We start from the raw sequence: 25,635 nt of genomic DNA, 5'->3' as shown, positions 1-25,635 counted from the left end.
ACCAACACTCACAGTAACACAGTGAAAACACCACACATGGACTCCACACCAGTGTAGATAAATAAAGTACTTTTATATAAACTACACAAGACCAAAACGACAAAAATCCAACATACACAGTTCAAGAATATGATTTCAAAAGAGTTCTTAGCTTAGCGACAAAATAATCCACATTAGCGTCAATTTTAGCCAACAGTACCTGGTGATGCGATAAAAGTTCCTAGCGGCGCTCAGGCATTGAAAAACAAGCAACAGCGTCAGTCCTGAGACCCTGGGGAGGCGATGCGACAACCCCACTGCACGCAGCGGGCGTGTACGCCGAATCCGGCCTGTGTGAGGAGTGAGGAGATACTTGTATGGATTCCAAGGCGTAGCTTCTCCGGTAGAAATTTACTCGCAAAGGCACGATGCGACGATCTTCGATGTTTCTGCGACGATGTTCGCAGCGATGAAATACGGCCCGCTAACGAGCAGTGCGACGATCTTTGATGGCAAAGTCCAGCAAGGTCCTTCCCCTCTCCTTGGCAGCATAGCAACTGCAGGTCAGCCTTACAGCAGGTCAGTCCTCCTTCTTCTTCAGTCTTCCAACTTTCCCCTTGGCAGAGGTTCCTTCTTGATTCCAGGATGATCTAATTTTCTGTAGTCTGGGTCCCAATACTTATACCCCAAAATCCTTTGTCCTCTGAAGGCAGAGGGGCCTTGGCCTAGTCAGAACCAGTTCTGGCCAGTCCTGGAGCACTCTGTTTACTTGGTTTCTTCTTTCCTTTGAGAGAGAGGGGCAGGGTCGTCAGCTGCCCAGCAGGGGGTGGAGCCAGCATTGTGGAAGGCAGGCACAGCCCTATTCAGGACCATGTGCTACTCCTCCCACCCATCTACAGGGGAATTTCCCTATTCAGCCCTGGGCTGACTCATTCAGCCTCTGGGAGCTACCCCTGTCCCTGTCCCTCACAAACCAGACAGTCAATTCACAAACAGGGCAAGGCACACAGAAAGGGCAGAAAAGGAAACAGCCACTTTCTAAAAGTGCTGTTTTCACACACAGGATTTAAAAAACATATTTCCTAAAAGATGTGTTATTAAATTCTGAGTTCAGGGATACCAGACTTTAATTCTCCATCTTGCTCCTATGGGAAGATATGCAGGTAAACATTATACTCGGCATTCCCCATTATAGCCTATGGGCAAGATAGCCTTTCAATAGTGAAAAACGAAAATGGCTGTAATTCACTACCAGAGCATGTCACCTACACCAATACATGCTCTACCTTTCACATACACTGCACCCTGCCCAGGGGGGTACCTAGGGCCTTCCATAGGGGTGTCCAATGTGTACAGAAAGGGAAGGGTTAGACCTGGCCAGTGTGGACACTGGTCAGGTCAGCATGGCAGTTAGCAACTGCACCCAGGCACTGCGGTGGCAGGCCTGTGACACCATTTTAGGGCTACTCCTGTGGGTGGCACAATCAGTGCTGCAGGCCCGCTAGTAACATTTGAATCACCAGCCCTGGCACACTCAGTGCACTTTACTAGGGGCTAACAGTTGAAACAAATATACCAATCATGGATAACCAATCAATATAACAATTTACCTAGGGAGCACTTGCACTTTGACACTGATCAGCAGAGGCAAAGTGCCCAAAGCATCTAAACCAGCAAAAACGAAATCCAGCACAGCGTCAAAAATACAGGAGGTAGAGGCAAAAAGTCAGGGGAAACCACGCCAAAGATGCCAGGTCTAACAATATTGTATTCCAAAACAAACGTTGTTCCGCTTATCACTAAATTAGATGAACAGCACCACCATGTGGTAGACTGTTCTAAGTATGGTGTTGACAATTAGGTGCCGGTGCCGAGCACCGGAAAGCACCAGATCAAATTAAGCACTTGATGTACAACTGGTTTGATGGTGTATCGAAAATTGTAAACTCTGCATCCATGAACTGAGCTCTATTACATTGCTTTAGAAACCACAATAAATTATTTATAAATGTATAGCCCTGGTTTGGCCGGGTAGGGAATTTCATTACATGAATATTTTTTGAAACACCTGGATTCTGTTTATTACTATACCATAATCATGTGAGTTACTTTTCTTATTCTTGTAATATCTTTTTGGAAACAAACCAAATATTCAAGTTAAATAAATACATGGTATACTACCTTTTAATTTACAATATTTCCCCCCTTTTTTCCTTTTGAACAGGCCACTGTTGTTTGTGATTTAATGTTGCTACACATCATCCCAAAAAGAAACTATTACAAACAGAAGAAATACAAATGTGCTCAGCAAGAGGTAAAAGCACGCAAAATATTGTGCTATTAATTTTAACAATTTTGGGAACGTCTTCTTTTTAGTCGGTGGAGAGGGTCTGGTGGCATGGCAGATTGGGCTCAGTGTTGTCTGTGATGTAATGTAGCCGTACATCATGACAAAAAATGTATAGTAAACTGGAGAAAATCAAAATTACACTGCAAGAACAAGCCAATGTTGGTGCTTTTTATGTAACCGTTTTGAAAATGCCTTATTTTCAGAGGTGGATGCTGTGCTTAGTTTGTAAATAAATAAGGGGCATATTATCAAGCACGGTGTTAAAATTATCGACGCTTTAGCGGCAGAAAACTGCCGCTAAAGCGGCGATAATGGGCTTGATAATATGCCGTAGAGAATTCCAATAGAAGCTCATGTTGACACCAGAATATGGGCTTCTATGGGAATTCTTAATGGCATATTATCAAGCCCATTATCGCCGCTTTTGCAGCAGTTTTCTGCCGCTAAAGCGGCGATAATTTTAACACCGTTTCTTGATAATATGCCCCAAAATGCATAAGTAAGGCCAAGGGATGAAGATTTTTCTTAGAAACCCGCCACTGGCACTCCCAAATGTCGAGGTTTGCACCTAATCTTGATGTCATCTCCTGCTTACACTGCCTATCTTTTTTTATCTCACTCTTCCATTTTCTTTGTCATCCCCAACTTCTCTCCCTGTCACTGCTTGCCTATCTTGCTCTTCCTCCTTCGCTCCTTTCTCTCTTTTGCTTTGAAAAATCAAGGTCTGGTAATTGAAAGTAAGCCCCGCTCTGCAGAAATTAGTTCTGAAGTGTGTAATAAGTAGAAAATACACCTATGGTGTTTGTCGCAGTTCAGAAAAGTTGAAGTTAAAACATTTGTGTTTGTCTGGTAGTTCAAGTTCATCATTTTTCAGCCGATTATTGTTTTACCAGCTAGATTTGGTATTTTCTTGTAAAGTAATCACACTTTATTGATTGGATGTAATCCTATATATGGAATATTCATTTGTAAATGCATGTGGTGTGGCACAGGACAGAAAGTTCCTAAGCTGATTTTGTTCAACAGATCTATTCAAGAGGCGTTGCGACACTTTCTTGAAGCCCCCAGGACTAAGAACCTGCCCTCCCTGAGGGAGAAGCCCCCAAAGAGTGCAAACTGAGAAATACCAACATGGACCCTTATGTAGTACTTTCACATGGACTCTGTTCTGCAACAATGCTGCAAAGAGGCTTCCATCACAATCTCTGATGTTATAAAAACATTTAAATATAGATATACGCTCAAATATAGATTATTCATGTGAGTTAGGAAACCAGTCCCATGTATCTCTAATAGTTTTCACTGCTGAGTTCTGTTTTAGCCTGGTGCATTCTGGGTGTTGTATTATTGCTTTGCTTCCATACAACCCATTAGACCAACACAGTTGTTAATTACTGCTGAAAAGTTCAGGCCAGCAGACACTGCCCGTAATGACAACGAGTGAGGTGGCCATCCTAATAGCTCAAATGTACCCCTCAAGAGACGCACATTGTTGTCTGGCTGAGTTCCAGGTAGGGTCACTGAGACACCTCCATAAAAATGCAATATGTAATGACAGTGCAAACACATCTTTCTGTTACAGAATAGACTCATTTGGCTCATGTGTACTTAGGTTTTTTAAATGTATCTAAAGATGACGAATTTTGTAACCAGTTTATCTTATTGCTTTGGCGGACGGCACAGACTAAAGAAGATTCCGGTTTGGCCTGCAGCAATATCCAGAAGGACAATGAAGAGAACGTGAAATCTGAAAGCATCAGCAGAGTGGATGAATGAGGAGGGCGGCTTCACAAGTGGTAAGGAGAGAAACATTTCTATCGTAGGCAAACTAAAGCCATTCAAAAACGTCTTTGTATTGAAATGGTTGCATATTTTTGGTTTGACCTCATTTTCTATTCCTCCTCTGGTGGTGAAATAATTAAATGGTGGTGAGTGTTTCGTCCCTCTGCGACCCAACCGTGACCAGCGCCAGGGACCCTGATCTGCGGACCTGCCACCGGTACGACCCCAGCACCCTCCATGCTCTTAACCCCGGATGCAGCAACAACTGTAAGCTATCGACGCCGAGCAAAACCTAAGGCCCAATCTCCTGTCAGACCCCAACAATAGCCCACCAGACGCCAGCGCACACAAACCACTGAACTGCATTCTCTGCAACATGCGCTCCATGAACAGACACGCCATAGAAATCTGGGGCCTCCTCAACACTCACACGCCCAACATCATCTTCCTCACAGATACCTGGACCAATGCCAGCTCCGCACCTGACATTGCAACTGCCATCCCAGCGGATACATAAACCTGAAGAAAGACCGCCCACCCCCCCAGTAGGAGGCATCACCATCAGCCGCAAAAAAACACTGCGCATGACAAACATCGACCCGGACGACATCTGGCCCACCATGGAACATCTCCATTTCCAGAACGAGACTAAACTCAGAATGACGCTCCATGGTATCCTCTTCTACCGACCGCATGGCCCCCGCACTCCATTCACCAACACCATCACCGACCACATCGCACCCCACGCCCTCGACTCCACAGACTACATACTACTCAGAGGCCTAAACTTCCACCTGGACAACCGCGATGACCCCAACACCACCGCTGTCCTAGAGAACCTCACCAACATAGGAATGAAGCAACTTGTCTCCACCCCCACTCACACAGCAGGACACACATTCGACCCACATCTTCGCAGGAGGCAATAGCATCTTCTTCAACCACAGAACTGCTCTGGACTGACCACCACGTCATCCATTTCGCCTTTAGAAAACACACCTCACACAAGCACGTGTGCGGCCTCCCATGCAGAAGCTGGAACAAAGTCACTGAAGAACACCTCACATCTGCCCTCACCAGCACTCCACCCCCAACAGTGCCAGACACCAACCCCGCGGCAAGCAACCTCCACTGATGGATCACCAATTGCATCCACTCACTTGCCCCCCTCCAGAAGGCTACAGGATGACAGCACTCCAAGAATCCAAGCGCTGCTGCCAACAACTTGAAAAGACTTGGAGAAACAGCAAAACCCCGGAAACACGCACCGCCTACAGAGCAGCCACCACAGCACACCACCAACTCATCAAAGCCACAAAGAAGAATTTCCTCTAAGACAGAATCCTCTCCAATTCCCCCAACTGCAAGGAACTCTTTGCCATACCAGACAGCGAACCAACAGACGTCCCACCCTCCCAAGACCTCTGCAATAGACTCAGCTCCTTCTTTCACTTCAAGGTCCAGAAACTCTACGACAAATTCGACGGCCAAGACCTCCACACCACCTCAACTCACAACCCCAGTGATGTCACCCAACAGACCCTACTCACCTGTACCCCGCTCACATCAGAAGACACCTTAAAGACCATGAAGAGCATCCACTCTGGAGCACCCTCAGACCCCTGCCCTCATATTTTCCACAGGGCCGCCACAGCCATCGCACCTGAGATACGTCAAACGATCAATTGCTCCCTTGAGATCACTACATTCCCCTACGACTGGAAGCCCGTCGAAGTCAATCCTCTCCTCAAGAAACCCTCTGCAGTCCCAACGGACCTCAAGAACTTCAGGCCCGTCTCGCTGCTTCTATTCACAGCCAAAGTCATTGAAAAGTCCGTCAACACCCAGCTACGATACTTCATTGAAACCAACACCATCCTAGACATTTTCCAATCTGGATTCTGCAGCAACCACAGGACCAAGACCACCCTTCTCGCCGTCACTGATGACATCCATACCCTCCTCAACCTGGGCCAAAAGGCAGCCCTCATCCTCCTGGACCTATCAGCAGCCTTCGACACTGTCTCGCACAGCACACTAGCCACTAGACTCCACGACGCCAGGATCGGCGGAATAGCCCTAGACTGGATACGCTCATTCCTCACAGGCAGAACACATCATCAGACTCCTGCCCTACCTCTCAGAACCTACAGAGACCAGATGCAGAATACCCAAAGGATCCTCCCTCAGCCCCACCCTCTTCCAAATCTACAGGACCCCCTCACTACCATCGTCAGAAACCACGTGCTCAACATCTTCTCCTATGTAGATGACACCCAGCTCATCCTCTCCCTCACCAAAAAACCCAACACCATCAGGCACAACTACCAAGAAGGGATGAAAGCCATCACAACCTGGATGAGGAACAGCTGCCTGAAATTCAACTCAGAGAAAACAGAAGTTCTCATTCAACCCAACCTGAAAGACCATGCCCGTAACCTCCGCATCATACTGGACTCATCGCTCACTATGAACCGCCAGATCAATGCCATCTCCTCAGCCTGTTTCAACACCCTCCGCATACTCCGTAAAACATTTAAATGGATCCCTCCAAATCCAAAAAAACAGTCACACACGCCCTCATCTCCAGCAGACTAGACTACGGCAATGCCCTCTACACCGGAATCAACAAAAAACTCCGCTGCAAGCTCCAGACCATCCAGAACGCCGCAGCCAGACTAATCCTGACATCCCCAGGCACAACCACATCACCCAACACCTCTGCGATTTGCACCGGCTCCCTGTCGAAAGAAGGATAATTTTCAAGCTGCTAATGCACACGTACAAGGTCCTGCATAACATCGGACCACAATACCGCAACAACCGTCTCTTCTTCCACACCCCCAAGAGAGACCTCTGTTCAGCCAACCTCGCCCTGGCCACCATCCCACGCTTCTACAGGAACAGAGCAGGTGGAAGGTCCTTCTCCTACATCGCAGCCAAGACCTGGAATGACCTTCACCTCCGGCAAAGCCCAACGCTGCTCCAGTTCAGGAAAGACCTCAAGACTGGGCTCTTCAGATTACCCCAATGGCACTGCACACACACCCCCAGCGCCTTGACACCCTAACATGTGAGTAGTGTGCTTTACAAACCCCTGATTGATTGATTGAGTGTTACAGACTGCCAAGAGGTGATTTACTAACTGTCTGAGATACAAAATATGATCCGATTTTAAGGTTTCATATTGTTTTGCAGCAGGGGCTAGATTTTATAAATAATTAACATTTGCTTTTGTACTGCACTCTCCCAACCCTCTCTCTATGATGAAAGTAGCATGTCTTGTCTTGCAAACACCGTGGCACCTGTGCTCATGGCTTGTGTTGAGATCTGGTAATGCAGAGGGAGTTTTAATGCCCATCTGGAATGCCACACAATTGTTTACTCTCCCAGCAGCTTTATGTTCCCTAGAGGACTAGCCTGCTTTTAATTAGCTGCATGGCCATTGCAATACAAGGGATGCTCGTTTCATCTGATGCGTGCAGGGCCGGACTGGCTAATATTATGTTTCTTTGGCATTTCCTCAGCAGGCTGTAGGCTCAGGGGCTGCTTTCAGGACTGGGTGGGCTGCCAAAACCCAACCATGCCCCTTTGACACCACTACCTCAGTGTGAGGCTGGTTTGACAACCTTTTCCCAGGGTGACTTTGCGTTTCAGTTTGGCCCTTTATATATGTTCCCATGACTGAACATGCAGTGGGACAAGCCAATACATGAAGGAAGAGGAGGAGATAAAAAATTAGCAGGTGTTCTATACATTACCCTTCCCATTGGCGTGCACTTTGAAGGGGAAAGAGAGGCACTTTAACCGTCTATTTCGGCCTCCACCCCACCCCTCACAGGAGTGTTCATACCCATAGCTCCCCTTATGGGGTGGTCATGACACACTCTCAATGTTTTCCAGGAATCCTCTAGCACAGAGCCAGGCAGCTTGCACAATGGGATGGGAGAGCTCTGCAGGCCCCCACTAGGATGAGCATAGCCATAAATTACTACCATCATATTGTGTAGCCTCAGGGCTGGCTTCAGCGCTGGTGGCGCTGTGTGGGACAATGTTTGTTGGAGCCCCCTAATGACCACCTCCGTCAGGGATTCCCTTACTATCACCCTACAACCGTGCCCCTCGAGTCTCCATAGCTACTCTCTCACAGATGCATTAAATTAGTTTTATAGCACCCCTCATACCAGTGTAGGGAGCCTTTTACATCACACATATTACAGAGACAATCAATCCATTGGCGTAGCTAGCCATTTGGCCGCCCATGGCGGTCACTGTGTTTGCGGCCGCATTGAAGAGCGGGGGGGGTGGGGTGCTGCCGAGACTAGATTACTCCGTTTTGTTCACCATCCCTGGCGGCCGATTGAAGAGCGTGTGGGGATTGCTGCCCCGAGACGGTAGGTAAGAGCAGGGGAGGCTGCCGCTCGCAAAACTTGTGCCCCCTGGGGTGGACCGCCTCCCCCTTTGCTATGCCACTGAACCAATCATATGTGTGGAAATCAGTGTATGGGAAACGGTACATAAGAAAGAGGACTACAATAGGAGTGATTTCATCCATACTTGTAGGCAGCATAGTTTAAGAGTGCTTGGTCTGGAGAAGCACAAACTTAGAATATAAAATTTAACACCGTGGTTGGGGGTTCTCTTTTATAATCAGAATTGATTTCTGCCCAAATGAATCCATTTTGCAACATTAGGATAATGAAAGACTGAGGAAAAAAATCATAGCAGCTCTTCAGTGACAGTTAATTGCTCACTGTTCTACATTAGGATTTTAACTTATAAACTTCAAGTAACAACAGGATCTCTCTGACAGAAGCAGTAACCTACTGACGTATTTTCATTGTATGCTCTTTGTGATCTGCATGGTACACGTTCTTTGCAGCAGGTATATTAACCCTCTGCCAGGTCTTTAAGTGGGCCGGTTCTTACCGGTGCTGAGCACCGGCAGTTTTTAAAGGGGGCCTCGAATCGGGCTCTGTTTTGTGCCCTGGCATAGGATGTCCATTTCTCCCCGGACTGCAGTGACAGCAGTCACATATATGTGCGTGTGCTCACACTGCTCACTCCTCGGTAGTGGAGAAGTTACGGCATAACGTAATGCCAGGTTAGCGCTGTAGGGAAAGAGAAATCCTTTAATGAGAGTCATTTTCTCTCTGGATTTCCCTTCTCTTTTTGAAACTCAAAAGCAGCAACATTGTTAGGGTGTCACCAGGGCTTTAAGTGGAAGCTTTTTCAATATTATATACAAGCCATAGTTGCTGCTTATTTATCTTATGCAACTAACAACCATTGGCAAAGCCAATATTTCTAACTTGTTGTAGGTATGATGCTACTTGTTGTATCATATCTGGATGCAATTACAGAAACCGCAAAATACAAGTCCGGCAGCACATTATGCTAAGCACAGATTTTTAGGTTATGTGTTTTAAGCCACGCCCTAAATTTCATTGGCCACGCCCCTTTGAGAGACCCCCCAGTTTTTTCATCCCACTGAAAGCCCTGCCGTCTGTGATACCTTATGATGAATCAAAACTTCCTCTAGACAAGGCTCCAATCTCTCTGTCCAGAAAGAACATTAATCACCGGAGTTATCCTGACATATTTATTGTTGCCTAAAAATTGCTGGAGGTAAAGAACGCAGCCGCAGGTGCTTTTAAAACCATAATATATGTTGCACCGCCACAAAGGCGGCCTTGCCTACAACTTACTTTGTTTTAATTCACAAAAGTGAATTACACAAAATTGAGCTGGTGTGGAATGTCTCTATTAATCAAGGGGTTGGGAAGACATACTGATAGTGCGAGTAGAGAGCGGGGCTCTGCTCTATGTGCCTAGATCAATTAGATGAAATCCCCGAACGTTCACGTGAAACCTTTTATTTTATTTTCTGTCTCATAAGCAAAACAAATATTTTACTGCAGGGCATGGGTGGACATAAAAGCGTGCCTCGTGATCTGTTTATCACTGTTATATCTCTTCTATTTCTACAAAGATTAACATCGTGGAAAAGAAAGAGGGACAACAGTGTGCAACAGTGCAGGTTTTTTGGCGATGCGACTGGCGCCGATTTCAGAGCACAAATAGAGTCCCCCTCATCTTGCCCCTGGTGCGGTGGCACCGCACTCACCGCCCTTAAACCTGCACTGTGTAGACTCACATCTCCTTTTGATGGCTGGGAGGCTTTTTGGCACAAGTTGTAATAGCAGTGAGTAGCACTGAGGCTATATAAAAGTACTCAGATCACCTGTTGCCACCACAACTGCCCAGCACACTTTTTATTCTAGCCTCCCGGGTGAGTCATTCAATGTGCATTGGGTAAAGCTGCCTCTTCCTGCCACAGATATTTGCGCAGCCTCGTTTTTTAGGTCTCGTCTAGCGAAGGCTGCACTTGCGCAGTCTCGCTCGCGAGATTTAATGATTTCAGTACGGGGCTTGAACCCGCCACTCTTCTCCATTGGCTGGCTTCCTAAACGGAGGCCAGCCATTGGAGGAGAGGGGCGTCTGTCCGTTTAAGCCCCGTCTTTTTCGGATTCGGGGGCGTGTTTTTTCGATTCTTTCTCTCCTCTGGAGTGTAAACATTCCAGCCAATGGCAAGAGGAGAGAAAGAAAAACACGCCCCCCAATCCGAAAATGACGCACTGTTTCTTGGTTACAAAGTCGGCGAGCTACCTTTGCAGCACAGGTCACCCACTCTTGCCCTCGCCCTCACTCACCGTCAGGGTGTCCTCGATGAACAGCGGGAACTTCTCCTCGCTGTCCCTGCAGACTGTGACCAGGCACGCCATCTCTCCTGCTTATTGCTGCTGCTCATCCGTTGGCAAGGAGGGGGCGGGGCCGCACTCTTGGGGAGGGTTGTATCGCCTGGGTGTTCATGCGATGTGCCGGATGGATGCACACAGGCAGGAGGCAGCGCGGAGCAGACACAACAACATCACCCCGGTGCCTGCAGGGAGCAGCCTTCCCGCCCTGTGCTCGCTGCCAGCGAACGGCGTCATTGCAAACCAAGGCTCGGCGCCCAGACCCGGCTGGTCAGCCTCGGTGTGAGTAGCGCTTTGTGTGCATTCTTGCGTCTCAGAGCTGCCCTCTGCCATGGTTCAGGGTTGGACAGGGTGTTATTGACGGGCGGAGACAGTGGAAAAAGAGAGACAGCCCGTCATAGTATTCGCGGGCAGTGTCCTAACATATTAGAGAGGTCAGATTTATGGCTGGGATGATGTAACAATCCATAGACGCCTTCTTTCGACATGAAGGCATTCAAGCGCTTTACGTGAGCTCCAGTTCGTTCCGTTACACAAGGACACGTTCACTTATGGAAGGCACGGGGAGATTTAGTGATTTGCCCAGAATCACAGGAAGTTGAGATCACGCCGTAGGTTGAACCTGGCTCCCCAGCGCCAAGGTCAGCAGCTCTGGCCTTTACGCCACATTCCTCCAATGTTTACAAAATACTCTCATATAGTGAGGATCAGGTCTACCATCTGTCCGTGCAGAGATTCCGGGCGTGTCGTGGCGCTCGTCGGCGGATGACGGATCTCTCTCTCATGTGAAGCGTGAATATTAAGCTGCTCATAGGACGGACTGCGGACTCGGCCCTGCTCTTATCTTGACAGCTGGATCATTTCTGAACTCACCTCACAATAATAACACTCGCACTTCAATATTTGCGGCAGAAGTCGAATGTAGCTTTGTGTGTTCGGGGACGTTTAATGGTCGTAGTGTTTAGTTACGTAGTTTGTAGGGCGTGGTTTATTTTGCCAACTGTAACGATATCTGCGTAAAATGAAAGAGTAAATAAGCGTACCTTTTTAGAGGTGAGCCATGAAGTTCATCAGGCGAGCAGGTCTGGCTTGTGTCTAGGAGCCAAAGCAAGCATCGTTTATCAAAATATTCGTATTTCAGATTAAACCAGGTTAATTCTTGAACGCTTGTGTTTCACATTAGTATCACTGCATTAACATCTGTTAAGTCAATGTCAAAGCAATGTCATGAGCAATACCAATAGCTCTAACTTTGACAATGCTGAGACCATTGCATTGTAAATGCTTGTCACAATATGGCACATTTGTTCTCATTGGGCAGCTCCATATGTGGTGAAAATACTCAGGCCTTTACTATGAGTGCTGGATGTAATGGAGCAGTATTTTGCCACCCCCGGAGTTACAGATATTGGGTGCATATTGCCCATTGCCAGCTGGACCCTGAATGTACACTAAGAAATGAGGAATCACCAGGAGCATCGGAATTTCTCAGTCCGAATTTCTCTGTTATTCCTCTTTTTACCCCCAACCCCACTTATTAACCCAGAGATTTCATCTACTTTTAGTAGTCAGAATCTCTGGGTGAAAGTAAACAGGTCCACAGTGTTTCCGTGGATGCCCTAATACAGATGGGGATGGAAATTGATGTTACTGGCCCCATCTGAATGAAGTGGCGACTGGTAATGAGGGCCTAGTAAAGGTGCTATCTGCATGAGCTGAACTCAGAAAGGAAGCGGGCATGGGGCAAATCAGAAGAGAATGAGGCGGTGGGAGAGTTTAGGGTGGTGGTTATGAGGATGGAACGGCAGTGAGAAACAGGGAAGATAAGGGAGGTGGCTATAGATAGTTAAATGGCACAGAGGGGAGGAGAAGGCTGGAGAAGATATACAACATACCCAAAGGAAGCTGCATCTTCTAGATGTAATCACTTTTCTAGAGTGTGCTACATAAAAACCTAAACTTCATGGAATGTGTCTGAATTGACTGTTGTGGTCTTTTCAGAGTGAACCTGCAGTGGGCTCACCTGAGAAGGACATATATGTCCATCTCCCATTCCTTTTTCATGCACATCACCCCAGTGCAGAGTTGCTTCTTTTCAATGACATATAAGTGGCTCTTGGTGTTCAGAACCACTCACTGCAGATATACCCTTTAGTGCTTCAGGTGCTTTAATGGGAGACATGCATGAGTGCCAGAATACAGTATGCCCAATTATAGAGGAGTCTAAGGCCTTCGCATGTACTACAGTGTCAAATACACACATGAGCAAGAGTACCGTGTGCAGTGTTTGTTCTTTCATTTCTGGACGCTGTTGATATGGCATGGATCATACCTCTGGGCTGTTGCCGCGCTTTACAACACAGTGGAAACAGCATCGATATCATACCATGAAAGCAGAGCAGAAGAGCTAAGACCATCTTATGTAGTCGCCGTATAATATTAACACGCTAACAAGAATTAGCAGATTCAGAAACATTTGACAAAATAGACCATAAATACAATGCAAGTTCTAGAGAAACGTGTACCAATGAATTAACAACAGCAGCTTGTCAGATGGCTGTGTTGCCTAGAGTGTGTAGGTTTAATAATTAGATTGTGACATGAACCAGGTTTAACATAGGATCGGTGTGCATTCTAGATTCCAAGTGCTTTGCCAGAAGATATTTCTGAAATGAATATATCTACCCTCGAATATCAGAGTAGTTTTGAGTTTTTGAGTTCGAGAGGCCATGGAGAGGTTCTTGTGTTATAATGGCTGTTTTGTGAGTCGTTGATGGAGTCAGAAACAGGGCAGGTGATCCCACTTGTTGCTGAATATGAGTCAAGAGGGGCATTAGAGTGAAGGACAGATTTGAGGGGACAAGTGGTGCAGGGGGAGAGGGGTGAGAGAATTTCCATATTCCCTTAAAGGAGATACCCACAGCCTTTAGGGACAGTTTGAAGTCATCTTTAGTCAGAAACTCTCTCATGGTTGTTTTATCTTGAGTTAAACTCCCCTGCCATTGGCTGCAGCTTGAAGAGTCGAGATGACCAGTTCTGTTGAACATAGATACCTCTCATCCCATGCAAAGAGGGCTATGCATAAGTGAAAGAATACAGAATGACCTACTGCAGTGGAGCACATTGGCTCCAACATCACATTCATCTCAAGAAATAGATGCCATACACAAGGGTTCAGGGCGAGGAGGGCCATGTGGTGCCTCATTCTGTGAAAAAGGGAGAACATTGCTGCCATAAGTATGTTCTCTGCCTTTCAATGTCAACATATTACACCTAGAACGAGGGCAGAGTTATAGAGTTTTGCTAATGGTCAGTCATCCAGCCTGAACTGAAGCCCAAATTCTAATTTTGTTCAGCCTTTTAATGGTAAGTGACTTAAAGCATCACCATACAGTGACTTGGTAATTTGGTATGTATACATGTTGGAAATTGAGGTTTCTAGGTGGCAGAACACACACTCTTTCCATGCAGGTGCCACAATCCTAGTCAGTGTAAGTCAACTACACAACCTAAATTTACCTATGCTCACCCTCTGGTAGCTTGGCACAGAGCAGTCAGGCTTAGCTCAAGAGACAATGTGTAGAGTATTTGTGCACACTTTAATTACAGTAACGCAGTGCAAACACCACAAAAATACTCAACACTAGTTTAGAAAAAGAGAGAGTATTTATCTGAGTTAAACAAGATCAAAAATGACAAAAATCCAATCAGTAGAAGTCAAGATATGAATTTTTTTAAAGATTAAATGCAGAAACAGTGCTTGGGAATCACTAGCGGGCAAAAGGTTACTTGAGGACGCAAGGGACAGGTACAAATCCAAAGTTTAGGCCAACTACAATGGTGGGGTAGGCCGACTACAGGACGCATGCAAGACCTGCTGCAAAAGTACCTTTCTATGGAGCAAGTGTCGACGTCAGAGGCTCCATGTGTTGGTTCCGATTCACGCAGTCGAGTCGATGCGTTGAGTCTCACAGCGGTGGCTTCGGGTCTACGCTGAATCATCATCGAGCCTCACAGATTGGAACTCGGATCAACTCTGTGTTGTCATTGAACCATGCAGTCAGGTTAATACGCCATCATCGAGACACGCAGGGATATCCTTGGATCAGTACTGTGTTGGCATTTGAAGGCACTGCGTCGATTCTGACTGGCGCAGTGGTGACGATGAGTACATTTTTGCAGAAGCAGCTGCAGAACCCACTTCTGTGGCCCAGGACTGGAGAAGGCTTCTCAGGCAAGGGTAGGACTCACAGATAGCACAGCCCAGCAGCACTTGCCCAGTAGAAAGAAGTCTTTTGGGACCCTGACACTTCAGAGAATAGAAGGCAAGCCAACAAGCCCTTGGAGAAACTTGGGTTCAAGGATGTAGAGCAACCCCAGGCAAGAAGCAGAAGGCAGCAGGCCAACACAGCAGAGCAGGTAGCAAAGTGGCAGTCCCTCCTACAGCACAGCAATCAGCAGGCCGACTCAGCAATGCAGTTAGCAAAGTTGCAGTCCCTCCTACAGCACAGCAGTTCTTTTTCCAGCCAGAATGTCCTTAATTCCAGAAAAGTTCTGATTTGGAAGTGTCAGGGGTCCAGTACTCATACCCAACATGCCTGTGAAGTGGGAGAGAGATTAAAGAGGCCTTTGAAGAACACAAAGTCCCTGCTTTTCCTGCCCTGGCTCCAGACGCACTACAGTGTGGTATGCAGCTCTTTGTGTGGGGACAGCACAGCCCTATGCATGTGCAAATGTCCTTCCCAATCTACCTCAGGAAGGCCAATCAGCCTGGTGATGGGACATCAGGATGCAAATATCACACTCCAGCTCCCTTTGTGTGACTGTCTAGAGGGAATGTACAAAGCCTTGCTGTCACCCAACCCAGGCAGAGGCACAAAATAGTTAAAGTAAAAAAATGCCAACTTTCTAAAAGTAAATACAAAAAGGAGAACCTGGCTCCGTTTGACGTTATGCTCTTATTATTTTTGAGCAACAAGCAGTGAAGTTACGGTTCATATTGGATATAGAATATGGATGTGCTCAGACTTAAAAACAGGATGTAATGATTGCAGAAATTAGACGCCTGCCTCTGAGCAACCCGGGAACGTTTGTAAGAAATTCCCCCGGCATAAACTATGAAGCGCACTGCAGTAATTTCCGTTGCGAGATTCTGGTTACCACTCAAATAGGAGTCAGAGCAGCAGCTCTGTCCGAGAATCAGGCAATCAGAAATCGCTGACAATTAACATGAAGCCCTGATGAGAGTCCCGGTATCAGAGGACTGGGTCTTGAAACGCATCGGCACTCTTTTTTCAACATGGAGGAATTTGAATAAACTTGTTGTGACGTGAGGGATTTGTATTGAATTGTATGCCCCATGCACACACTCTAAACTTTTTCCCGTGTTTGGCACGTTTGTCCCCAAAAACAAGATAGCGATAAGAGTATTCTAGTTTCTGATGTTATGATGCAAAAGTCCAACATTGTTGTATATAAATGTGTTTGTATAAAAGTATTTCATGCACTGTCTATTGTGAATTGTATTTTTCATGTTTTGTATGTTAATTTGAAAAATGTGTCGCTTCACTTCTCATGCGACTAAAATCTTTTTGGTAAATATAAACAATTGCAAAGAAAGGAATGGTTTAATAAAAAATCCATTCAAACAGAAAAGATAGTGGTCTGTTTGTTGCTCAAAAATAATAAGAGCATAGCGTCAAATGGAGCCAGGTTCTTTTTTTTGTATTCAATTTAGTACGGCCCTTCCTGGTTCTGGTCCTTTGGGCCTATCCCCCCCAGTTTTTGTAACATTCTAAAAGTGGCATTATCAGATTTACAGCTTGAAATCCAACTTTACCTTAAGTTGTGATTTTAAATTGTGAAACTCCAGGATTCTGTCTTCTTTCAATTAGAAATTACACTTAATAGATGTTTAAGGCATTCCTAATTTTAACCTATGAGAGAAATCGGCTTTGCAGTAGTAAAAAGCACATTTAAGAGTATTTCACTACCAGGAGATGGAAAACTTAGAAGTAGATGTCCTACTTTTTAAATACACTGCACCTTGGCCATGGGGCTACCTAGGGCCTACCTTAGAGGTGACTTGTATGTCATAAAAAGGAAGGTTTGGTTCTGGCAAGTAGTTTAACTTGCCAGGTCAAAATGTTTAAAACTGCACACACAGGATCTGCAATGTCAGGCTGGAGCCATCTTTAAAGGGCTACTGAGTGGGTGGCACAATTATTTGCTTCATGCCCACTAGAAGCATTTAATTTATAGGCCCTGGGCACATATAGCGTACTTTACTAGAGAATTATAAGTAAATTAAATATGCCAATTGTGGCTAAGCCAATGTTACCATGTTTTCAGTACAGAGCATATGCACTTCAGCACTGGATAGCAGTAGTAAAGTTCCCAGAATCCTAAAGCCAACAAAAATAAGGGTGGGCGTAGTAGGCATAGTACCTCTACATGTATTTCCACGGAGTTTGAAAAAAACTCAGTGGAAATACGCTACGCTCCCTCTCCCTCCCTAATTAATAAAAAAATTAAAAAGAAGGCACTTATTTGTGTGGCTGCCTCCTCCTCTGCCTGGCCACTCTCCTTCCTGCTATGCACAACGTAGTGTTTTTTCATAGGAGAAGGAGGATGGCAAGGACGGCGAGGAGCAGGAAGGAGAGCGGCCAGGCCGAGGAGGAGGCAGCTACGCAGGTAAGTGCCTTTTTAAAAAAAAAAAGTATTAATGTGGGAGGGTGGAGGGGCTGGCTAACAACGCTTCTCCACGGAGTGTAGTTTTGCAACTCCATGTTTGGAACGGAGCGCGGAGTACGCAAAAATTCGCAAATTCCATTGACGGAGCAGAGTTACCTGCCAGTGGTTAAACAAAAATGAAGTCAGCAAAACAAGAGTCCAAAAGGCAAAAAAGTCTGGGGAAACCACGCCAATGATGTCAGGTCTAATAATACACATTTCATATGGATTGCTGATGACTGGTTTAGTGAACTTGACTGGACCAAGAAGATGATTAGACAAATCATTGGTATTGAGGACGCTAGTTGTATATGTGGTTGTGTAGTGATTTCCCTTCTGGGCCCACTTTGGTTAACCCTTAGTTTTGTTTATTAGAAATGTTAGGCTGCTTCTGCTTGCGCAGCCACACAGGACACTTTTGTTTTTGTGACATTATTTTGGATATGCTCTGTACATGTTGTTTTGTTATTTAGTGACACTTCTTGGGATTCAGTCTGCGCATTTCATACAAGGTCATCTAGAATACATAACAATATGGTGCACTGTTTTCTTTGCCCAGTCAGCAACAGCTTCTAATGTTTTAGACATAACACAGTAGCACAGCTGATGCTTTCAACATTGATAGTCATTCTAATAGCTGGTTCTTTTGTATACTTAGCAGCTGTGTCGAACTTCGTAAATGCAGTCTGTGCATACGGTCTAATAGCTTCTAATATAGGTAACTTAATGGTGAGGGGGACTTCCCATGCAAACATCCCGTGCATGTGTATGCCTAATATAGCTGTGGGAAATTCAGTAGGCACGTAAAATACATTGGTGTTTATATCAATTATACTAGTTACATTATGGACACATTACTTACTCTCCTCTAGTTTGTATGAATCTATTAATGAGTAACGGGTGATTGGTAATGTAACAAATGGTTTCTGTCCCTATTTGATACAGTTCTGTGCCATTAATGGCTTAGGGTAACCACTCACATTCTCCTGGTATTCTATGCAAACATGGATCATACACTCCCTGTGTGAGTACACACCCACCCCTTTGACCAATCTGCGCATTTCGTAGGGTCTACCGTGTGATTAGTCTGATCAATCCATACCTTGTCCATGTGGGGTACCCACCATTTCTGTTATATTGGAAGCAGCACAAAGGGGCACCATACTGCTGGAGAATGGTTACTCCGTGCTACTTTAATGTGGGTGTAACATATTTCTCTTTCACAATGAAATTATATTGGCTTGACCCACATCTCGTTGGGTAACTGTAACTGTTGTCTCCAGTATTCCCTCTGTAGCTGTCCCAGCTCAGATTTAACATCTGTATACTGTTGATTCACAATATTCTGCCATAGTATACATTGGATGCCCTTGGACACGTCATGCACGCGCTGAAACACTTTGCCAAATTGCTCATAGGCAAAATTGTGCCACTACCAATCTTGAAATAGTCCCCGCAGGACTTTCAAGACTTGCTTTGACTGAATGGGTCCCCATTGACATATTACTTTGATAACTTCACCGGTATTTTAACCTGAGTAAAGTGTATTCGGTGGCCCACTAGAGTGCTAAGAAAAATAATAAAAAATTAGAGGGGTATGAATTGCACCAAGGCTCCACAAGTTCCATCATGCACGCAGGAAAGTGAACTCACCTGTGAGGCCCCACTGGAGGGAAATACAAGCAATTAGCGTGTGGATAAAAATGCCTGGGTATGCTGGTGCTTGGTTTTGTCCAAGCCTGTGAATAAGGGCCAGGAGGCCCGCAACGCGTCAGGCAAGAATTGCAACTGAAGACAAATGCCAGTTTATGCTTTGCAAATAAAGAACTCAGAAAGAGTTTTCTACTGCGGAGTGCGTCTTCTTTGAGGACAAGTTTGGGAACTGCGTGCGTGTGTGTGTGTGTGTGTGTACAGAAAGCAATACTAGCACAGTGATGCTGAAACACACAGTATTGAATCAATTGCAATGGAGTTCATTAAAGGTGCAATAATAATAATGTGATAACTCAAGATAGAGCAGTAGAATCAGGCCCTTCACCCCGGGACTTAACTTTCCACAACTCTGGAAACACCACTCCAATCACACTCACCCTCCCTTGGAATGGTGTAACTGAGGGCAGCAGCTGTGAGCGATGGTAGATTTGCACGACTCCATCTGTGAGCTTCCGGAGGGATCTGAAACCCTACTTTTATCAAGTAAAAGTTGGCTTGCACAACATCATGTTCCTGTCCTGTACCTGTTGCTCCTGTGGTGTTATCAGTGTTTTCACTCACCTGGCTCCTCCTGACTCATACTAGCTACAGATTGCACCTTCCCTCCCCTGTTACCAATCAATAATCCTCCCAGTGCCATCAGCTACTCCCAGGCATGTCCGTGGTCAGTTCAACCTCAGCGGTATGTCTCTCACAGCCCAGACACCGCAGCCTGGTACCATAAACCCATTGCCTTGGCAGATAGATGCATCTATTGAAAATTGCCAAAACAAGCATCATAAGATTCTGTTATTTCAGTGTGCTACAGGGGTTTTCTGCATTCATTTTCACTCATCACAGATGCTAAGTTAGTTAATTCCCTTGCATGACAATGTCTTCTGCACGCTATGCTTGCATACTCTACACCGGCTTCTCCTTAGCTGAGGCAGCACTGCCATTCGCTGTCTTGGAGTCAGCAGACACACCACAGCTATAGCGTGATGAGCTTCGCTGAGTGGCCTCCCTGATGCAGCGCAGTGATCATCAGTCTCGAGTACCTCATCTCTCGGAGGTATGCAATCGCTCCACACACTGCTCTGCTGAGTATGGATGAGGGTCGGGCGTGAAAGGTCACCTTCCTCTTCCCGCTGGTGACTACAGGCTGCGGGCGCTCTCTCTCTTTCAAACCCGGCGCTTGGTGTCAAGGTGCTACGAGACTTCTTCGCACCACAGCCACTCTTGTCATAGATTTTCTCCTGCGGCGAGGGAAAAGGAGTAGCAGGTTTTGCAGGGCAGAGTGCTAGGGTGAGGATAACCCAGCCGCAGTAGCTTTGAGCATGGGAGGTTCCTTTTCCATTTTGGCTTCTGGGGTCAGGACCGAGTTTATTACCTTCTGCCCCTGCAGTGTGACAAAATCTCCTTCATGGCTAAGATGGGCAGCAGGCAGGATCCTGTCCACCTCGTAGCCAATGTAAAGTTGTGGGCCTTAGGGCCTCATAATAAAGAAATAACAGACACTGACTCTACTCTTAGGGTTAGTAACTGGCCACGAGCATGTGCGTCTGGGCACTTTTCAGGTCTCGCCTGGCGTTAGCAGCGCACATGCGCTACCCTCGCCATGCGAGGGCTACTTGAAATCAATACGGTTCCAGAAGTCGTGTCTCTGCTCCGCCTGCAATTTTCATTTGTGCGCGTCGTTTTGCGTCATGGATTATGCAAAACACAGTGTAATCATTGCACCAGAGGCATTTTATTCCTTCCTGGTTGCCATCCTGTACGCTTTTGTCCCCGCCCACCGGGATTGGATCTTTTACTTGCGGCGGGAGACAGTGTCTCTTAATTAGCCGCTAAGTACTTCTTTTTCCTATTACCGCGTTTATCTGCAACAATGGCTGACGTGCCTTTCATTTCTCTGCACAGCTTGTTTCTTCGGCATTCAGCTCCAAGCGTGAGCAAAATGCTTTCACTTTCGCGTGTGCGCTACATTGTTAATAATGGCGCAATTTTGTGTCTGCTCTTTTGTGTCCGATACAGTGGTGATTTCACTTTCGCGTGTACTTTTCGCTGCATTCAGATCCAAGTCCAAGAGAAATGCTTTCACTTTTGCACGCGCTACATTGTTAATAATGGCGCACTTATGTGTCCGCACTTTTGTGTCCGCTACACTAGTGCTTTCAGTTTCCCGCACTTTTGTGTCTGCTACACTAGTGCTTTCACTTTCGCGTGCCCTACATTGTTAATAATGGTACACTTTTGTGTCCGCACTTTTGTGTCCCCTACACTAGTGCTTTCACTTTCGCGCACTACCTTGTTAATAATGGCACACTTTGATGAGTTGCTTAAAGTGTCCCACAGGCCCGTTTCTGAGCCTCTCGCCTCGTGAGCATTGCAGTGTGCTCTGGGGCTTGTAATTCTCTGTCCCCTGCCCCTCTCGTTGCTTCCCCCTCCCCCCGCTTGTTGCAGTCAGCCGCTCACCCCGCGGCTTTTCGTGCACGCTACATTGTTAATAATGGCGCACTTTTGTGTCAGCACTTTTGTGTTCACTACACTAGTGCTTTCATTTTTGCACGCGCTACATTGTTAATAATTGCGCACTTTGATGAGTGGCTTAAAAAGTGTCCCACAGGCCCGTTGCTGAGCCTCTCCGCCTCGTAAGCCTTTCAGTGTGCTCTGGGCTTGTTTTTCTCTGTCCCCTGCCCCTCTCGTTGCTTCCTCCTGCCCCCGCTTGTTGCAGTCAGCCGTTCACCCAATGGCTAAAAAGGAATCGCAGTCTTAAACTACTGCACTGAAACCAGTTTCAAAACGCAACTGGGATGTTCTCTGTAGCTGTCCTCAGATATATAAACAGCTATGCCACAGAACTAGATTCAGCAGAATCCCGGACCCAGTTGCTGGTAGAGATCTTTTTAATTTCATCTAGGCAACTCGGTGCTTCTCGACCTCAGAAGGATGACGGGATCAGTGTTTTGCAGGGGGGTCGCCATCTGACTTGCTAGCCACAAATTGTCTCTGCCTTAGGAGCACAATTTCCGTGCCATCTTCCTGCAAAGAGATTGTCCGCATTCGCGCTATGTTCATAGTGCAATACAGGAGCCCATTAAACAAGCATTGAAAATGCAATAGGTCTCGCCTTTGATTAAGTTTAAGCCATTTGCTTTGCTAATGGTATTGTATAGCAAAGCAAAAGGCTTTAACTTAATAAAAGCCGAGACCTATTGCATTTTTAATGCTTGTTATTTACAGGGTATCCTCACTGGTGGCGCCTGTGTTGGATGGGTGTGGGGCACAAGTACTTGCCCTAGGGAGGGTCTGCTGCACGACGTGTCTAGTAGGACACTACAGAGCTAACTGACTTTGGGGCATATTATCAAGAAACGGTGATAAAATTATCGCCGCTTTAGCGGCAGAAAACTACCGCTAAAGCGGCGATAATGGGCTTGATAATATGCCCTTGAGAATTCCCATAGAAGCCCATGTTCTGGTGTCAACATGGGCTTCTATTGGAATTCTCTGCGGCATATTATCGAGCCCATTATCGCCGCTTTAGCGGCGGTTTTCTGCCGCTAAAGCGGCGATAATTTTAACGAGGTGCTTGATAATATGCCCCCAAGTTGTTGAATGTTTAAAATTAACGTTAAAGGATGTTTCCATGTGTGTTGAATAATCACGGTTAACAAAGGCTTTTCTAGTGCCTTAATCATGTTGTCTCCCATCCACTGTGCATTGCCACATTTGCTTCTTTCGGCACAAACCTGTTAGAGGCCCCTTAATAAAGGCTTTTAATAGCCTCAGTCAGGCAGACACTCCCTGCTCTGTTCAGAGACAGAAGGCACTGAAACGCTTTTATAAAGAGGAGTGATTCAAGCTAGGCCAGACCAGAAACTCTAGAGTATTTTAATGGACCAGGTGTTTTTCCTTTTAAGCATCCGCTATGTTCTTGATTTAACCATGTAGATGCTGAACTTACAAGTTTTTGGCAAATACTAAAGAACAATAGAAGAATAGGCGTGGTCTATTTTTATGCGGACAAAAAAATGTGGTGAAATAGATTTCACCTGGCATGTATGTGTGTGTGTCTGTGTAAATGAATCAAGATATATGTACATAAAGAAATATGTATTTATATAAGCACAAATTAATATACATTTGTGCACGTGAATTTTCAGTTTTCTTCTCTAACAACAAGGGAAGAGATCCTTTGTGTAAGTAGTACAGTAAAATGAAGGGCTTGTGTTTCTATTGCATAGCACTTTCTGTACAAACTGCGTTTGATAAGCTCTGGTACCATGAGATGCAGAACACATACATTTGTGCCTATACTGGCATAAACAAAGATTTAACTGGCAAGTAAAAAGCCACACAACGTTTTTAACACAATGGGCCATATTTACAAGGCCATGAAAAGCTAGGCAGGGTGGCCTTGTAAAAATGGGCCATCACACTGCGCCACCAGTGCGTCAAAAAACAAGCATTGGTATAGCCAATAGGTCTCGCCTTTGGGACCTCATAAGCATTTAGCTATGCAGCGCAATAACCTCGGTGCAACAACATTAACTGTTGCATGGCTAAACACTTATAAGGTCCCAAAGGCGAGACCTCTTGGCTATGCCAATGCTTGTTTCTATAAGTTCCTGGGTTCCTGGGGTGGGGTGTTGGGGAACACCCTCCAAACAAACACACCTCCCAGAGACAGGGTCACGGCGCTCGCTCTCACTGGGGGCTGCTTCGAACATGTTTTTACCAGAATTGACTTCAGTTCCCAGAATGGAAAGCGCTCCTCGTTGCTTTTCAGCGCTACTAATGGCTGAGAATACATGAATCGCGAGCAGTGTATAACTCACAACTGTTGCTCGACAGGGCTAGATGCACAAATGCAACAGGTTCTAGGATTCCGGTGAAAACTGGAGCGTTAAAATATCTCTCCCCTTGCCCACGTTTCCAAGGTGTCCTCCTCAAGGGCTGTGTCACTCGGAGTCCAGGAGAGCCCGATGTGGACTGCACGCTCCACAGTCACTGATGGTTAAACAGGGTAACACCCTTGACCCCGCTGAGGCTTCTGGGATGTTGTGAACACGTGGTCTTATCTGCAGTAGAGCAGTAAGGATGCCATGGGTCCTGGTGCAATCAAGGAACATGGCCCTCCCGACTGCTGTTGGGGGGGAAACAGCCTTTACCACGAAGCATTTTCTACGCGTTACGTTTACAACGGTACACTTACCTCGTAAACGTCTTCACAACGCGTATTGCTTCAACGACGTCTTTAGCAGGGAAGCAACGTCATCACGGAAAAACGTCTTCCTGGTCGAAAAAAAAAGCGTCAGTCCTTCGTTTGTGTCGGTGTAGACCTAAGAAAAAGGAAGAAAAAAGAAGAAAGGGGGCTTGGGGGGGGGGTCTCCCACCCCAAAAACGAAAAAGCGGGGTAAAGGCAAGATCGAGGTAAGGGCAATGTGAAGAAAAAACATTTTGTTGTAACGCATGCGTGGTAAAGGCATGCGTTGCAACGGAATGCGTAGTAACGACATATATTCCTGTTGGGGTAGCAAGCTACAGCAATTATGGGGGCTCAGTGGACACCGGTGCAACTGCAATGGTAGTTATATAAACACACTCTCCTCCCTCCTCGCCCCTCAGTAGAAGGCGTGCTACCTACATCTGCACACATCGTGTTAAAATGATACCAACATTAAATAAATCAGGCATATCCATGTACACATTGTACTACAATATATTGTAGCGTGGGCACGTTTTTTGGGTGGGTGCGGGGTCATGAATATATTGTTCCCAATTTTAGACATTATGCTCGTACACGATTCCAAATAGTTGAACAAGGCCTTCATGCCTTAGTGTTTTTGTGTCATTTAGGAATACTTCATTTACGTACTTAAGGTGCAACACACGTGATGCAAAACAAAGAAAGGAACTCTGTGCTGGGCCTGTTTGAGTTAACGAGCGTTTACATTAAACGCACTAATAATGAACCCAGCCACGTTCTTCCAAGATGCTTGCTCCAAAAAAGCCCAATCCGACAATCTGTCCCAGTCAGACATTTGTAATGTGGAAAAAGAATATGTAGGAAGTTTTTACTCCTTAAACTCGAGGATTAGTGCACCAGACTTTCCAATTATGCCAAGCTCTTTCAAGGGCAACTTATATTTTTCTTTCCTATTAAGAAGTGGGTACAGAGAGCCAGCCAGCTATAAAAACAATTAAAATATATACATTAAAGCATCTGGGAGCAGCATAAGGAATGGCAAATCATGTTATTGGTATTACCGGACGACCCGCATTTTGGTGGCTTTATAGAACTTGACCATATGAAAATTATGAATACGTATTTCAAAA

General features: G+C 45.8%; 1 protein-coding gene across 3 annotated transcripts in view; it reads left to right on the top strand.

Annotated features, from left to right (window-relative positions):
- Window positions 1-25,635, top strand: part of LOC146858930 (P2X purinoceptor 1-like) — a 725,716-nt gene that overhangs the window by 639,515 nt on the left and 60,566 nt on the right. For all 3 annotated transcript variants that reach the window (XM_085649572.1, XM_085649574.1, XM_085649573.1), the window contains exons 11-12: window positions 2,204-2,293; window positions 4,013-4,125. In XM_085649572.1, coding sequence (XP_085505698.1) covers window positions 2,204-2,293; window positions 4,013-4,105 — 183 coding nt within the window. In that variant the 3' untranslated portion in view covers window positions 4,106-4,125. The remainder of the gene's footprint in view (window positions 1-2,203; window positions 2,294-4,012; window positions 4,126-25,635) is intronic.

The sequence above is a fragment of the Triturus cristatus genome, chromosome 3_2 (assembly GCF_964204655.1).
Source record: "Triturus cristatus chromosome 3_2, aTriCri1.1, whole genome shotgun sequence".
Lineage (NCBI taxonomy): Eukaryota > Metazoa > Chordata > Amphibia > Caudata > Salamandridae > Triturus > Triturus cristatus.
The sequence above is the reverse complement of the archived record's forward strand: the minus strand, read 5'-3'. Positions and strand labels throughout refer to the sequence as shown.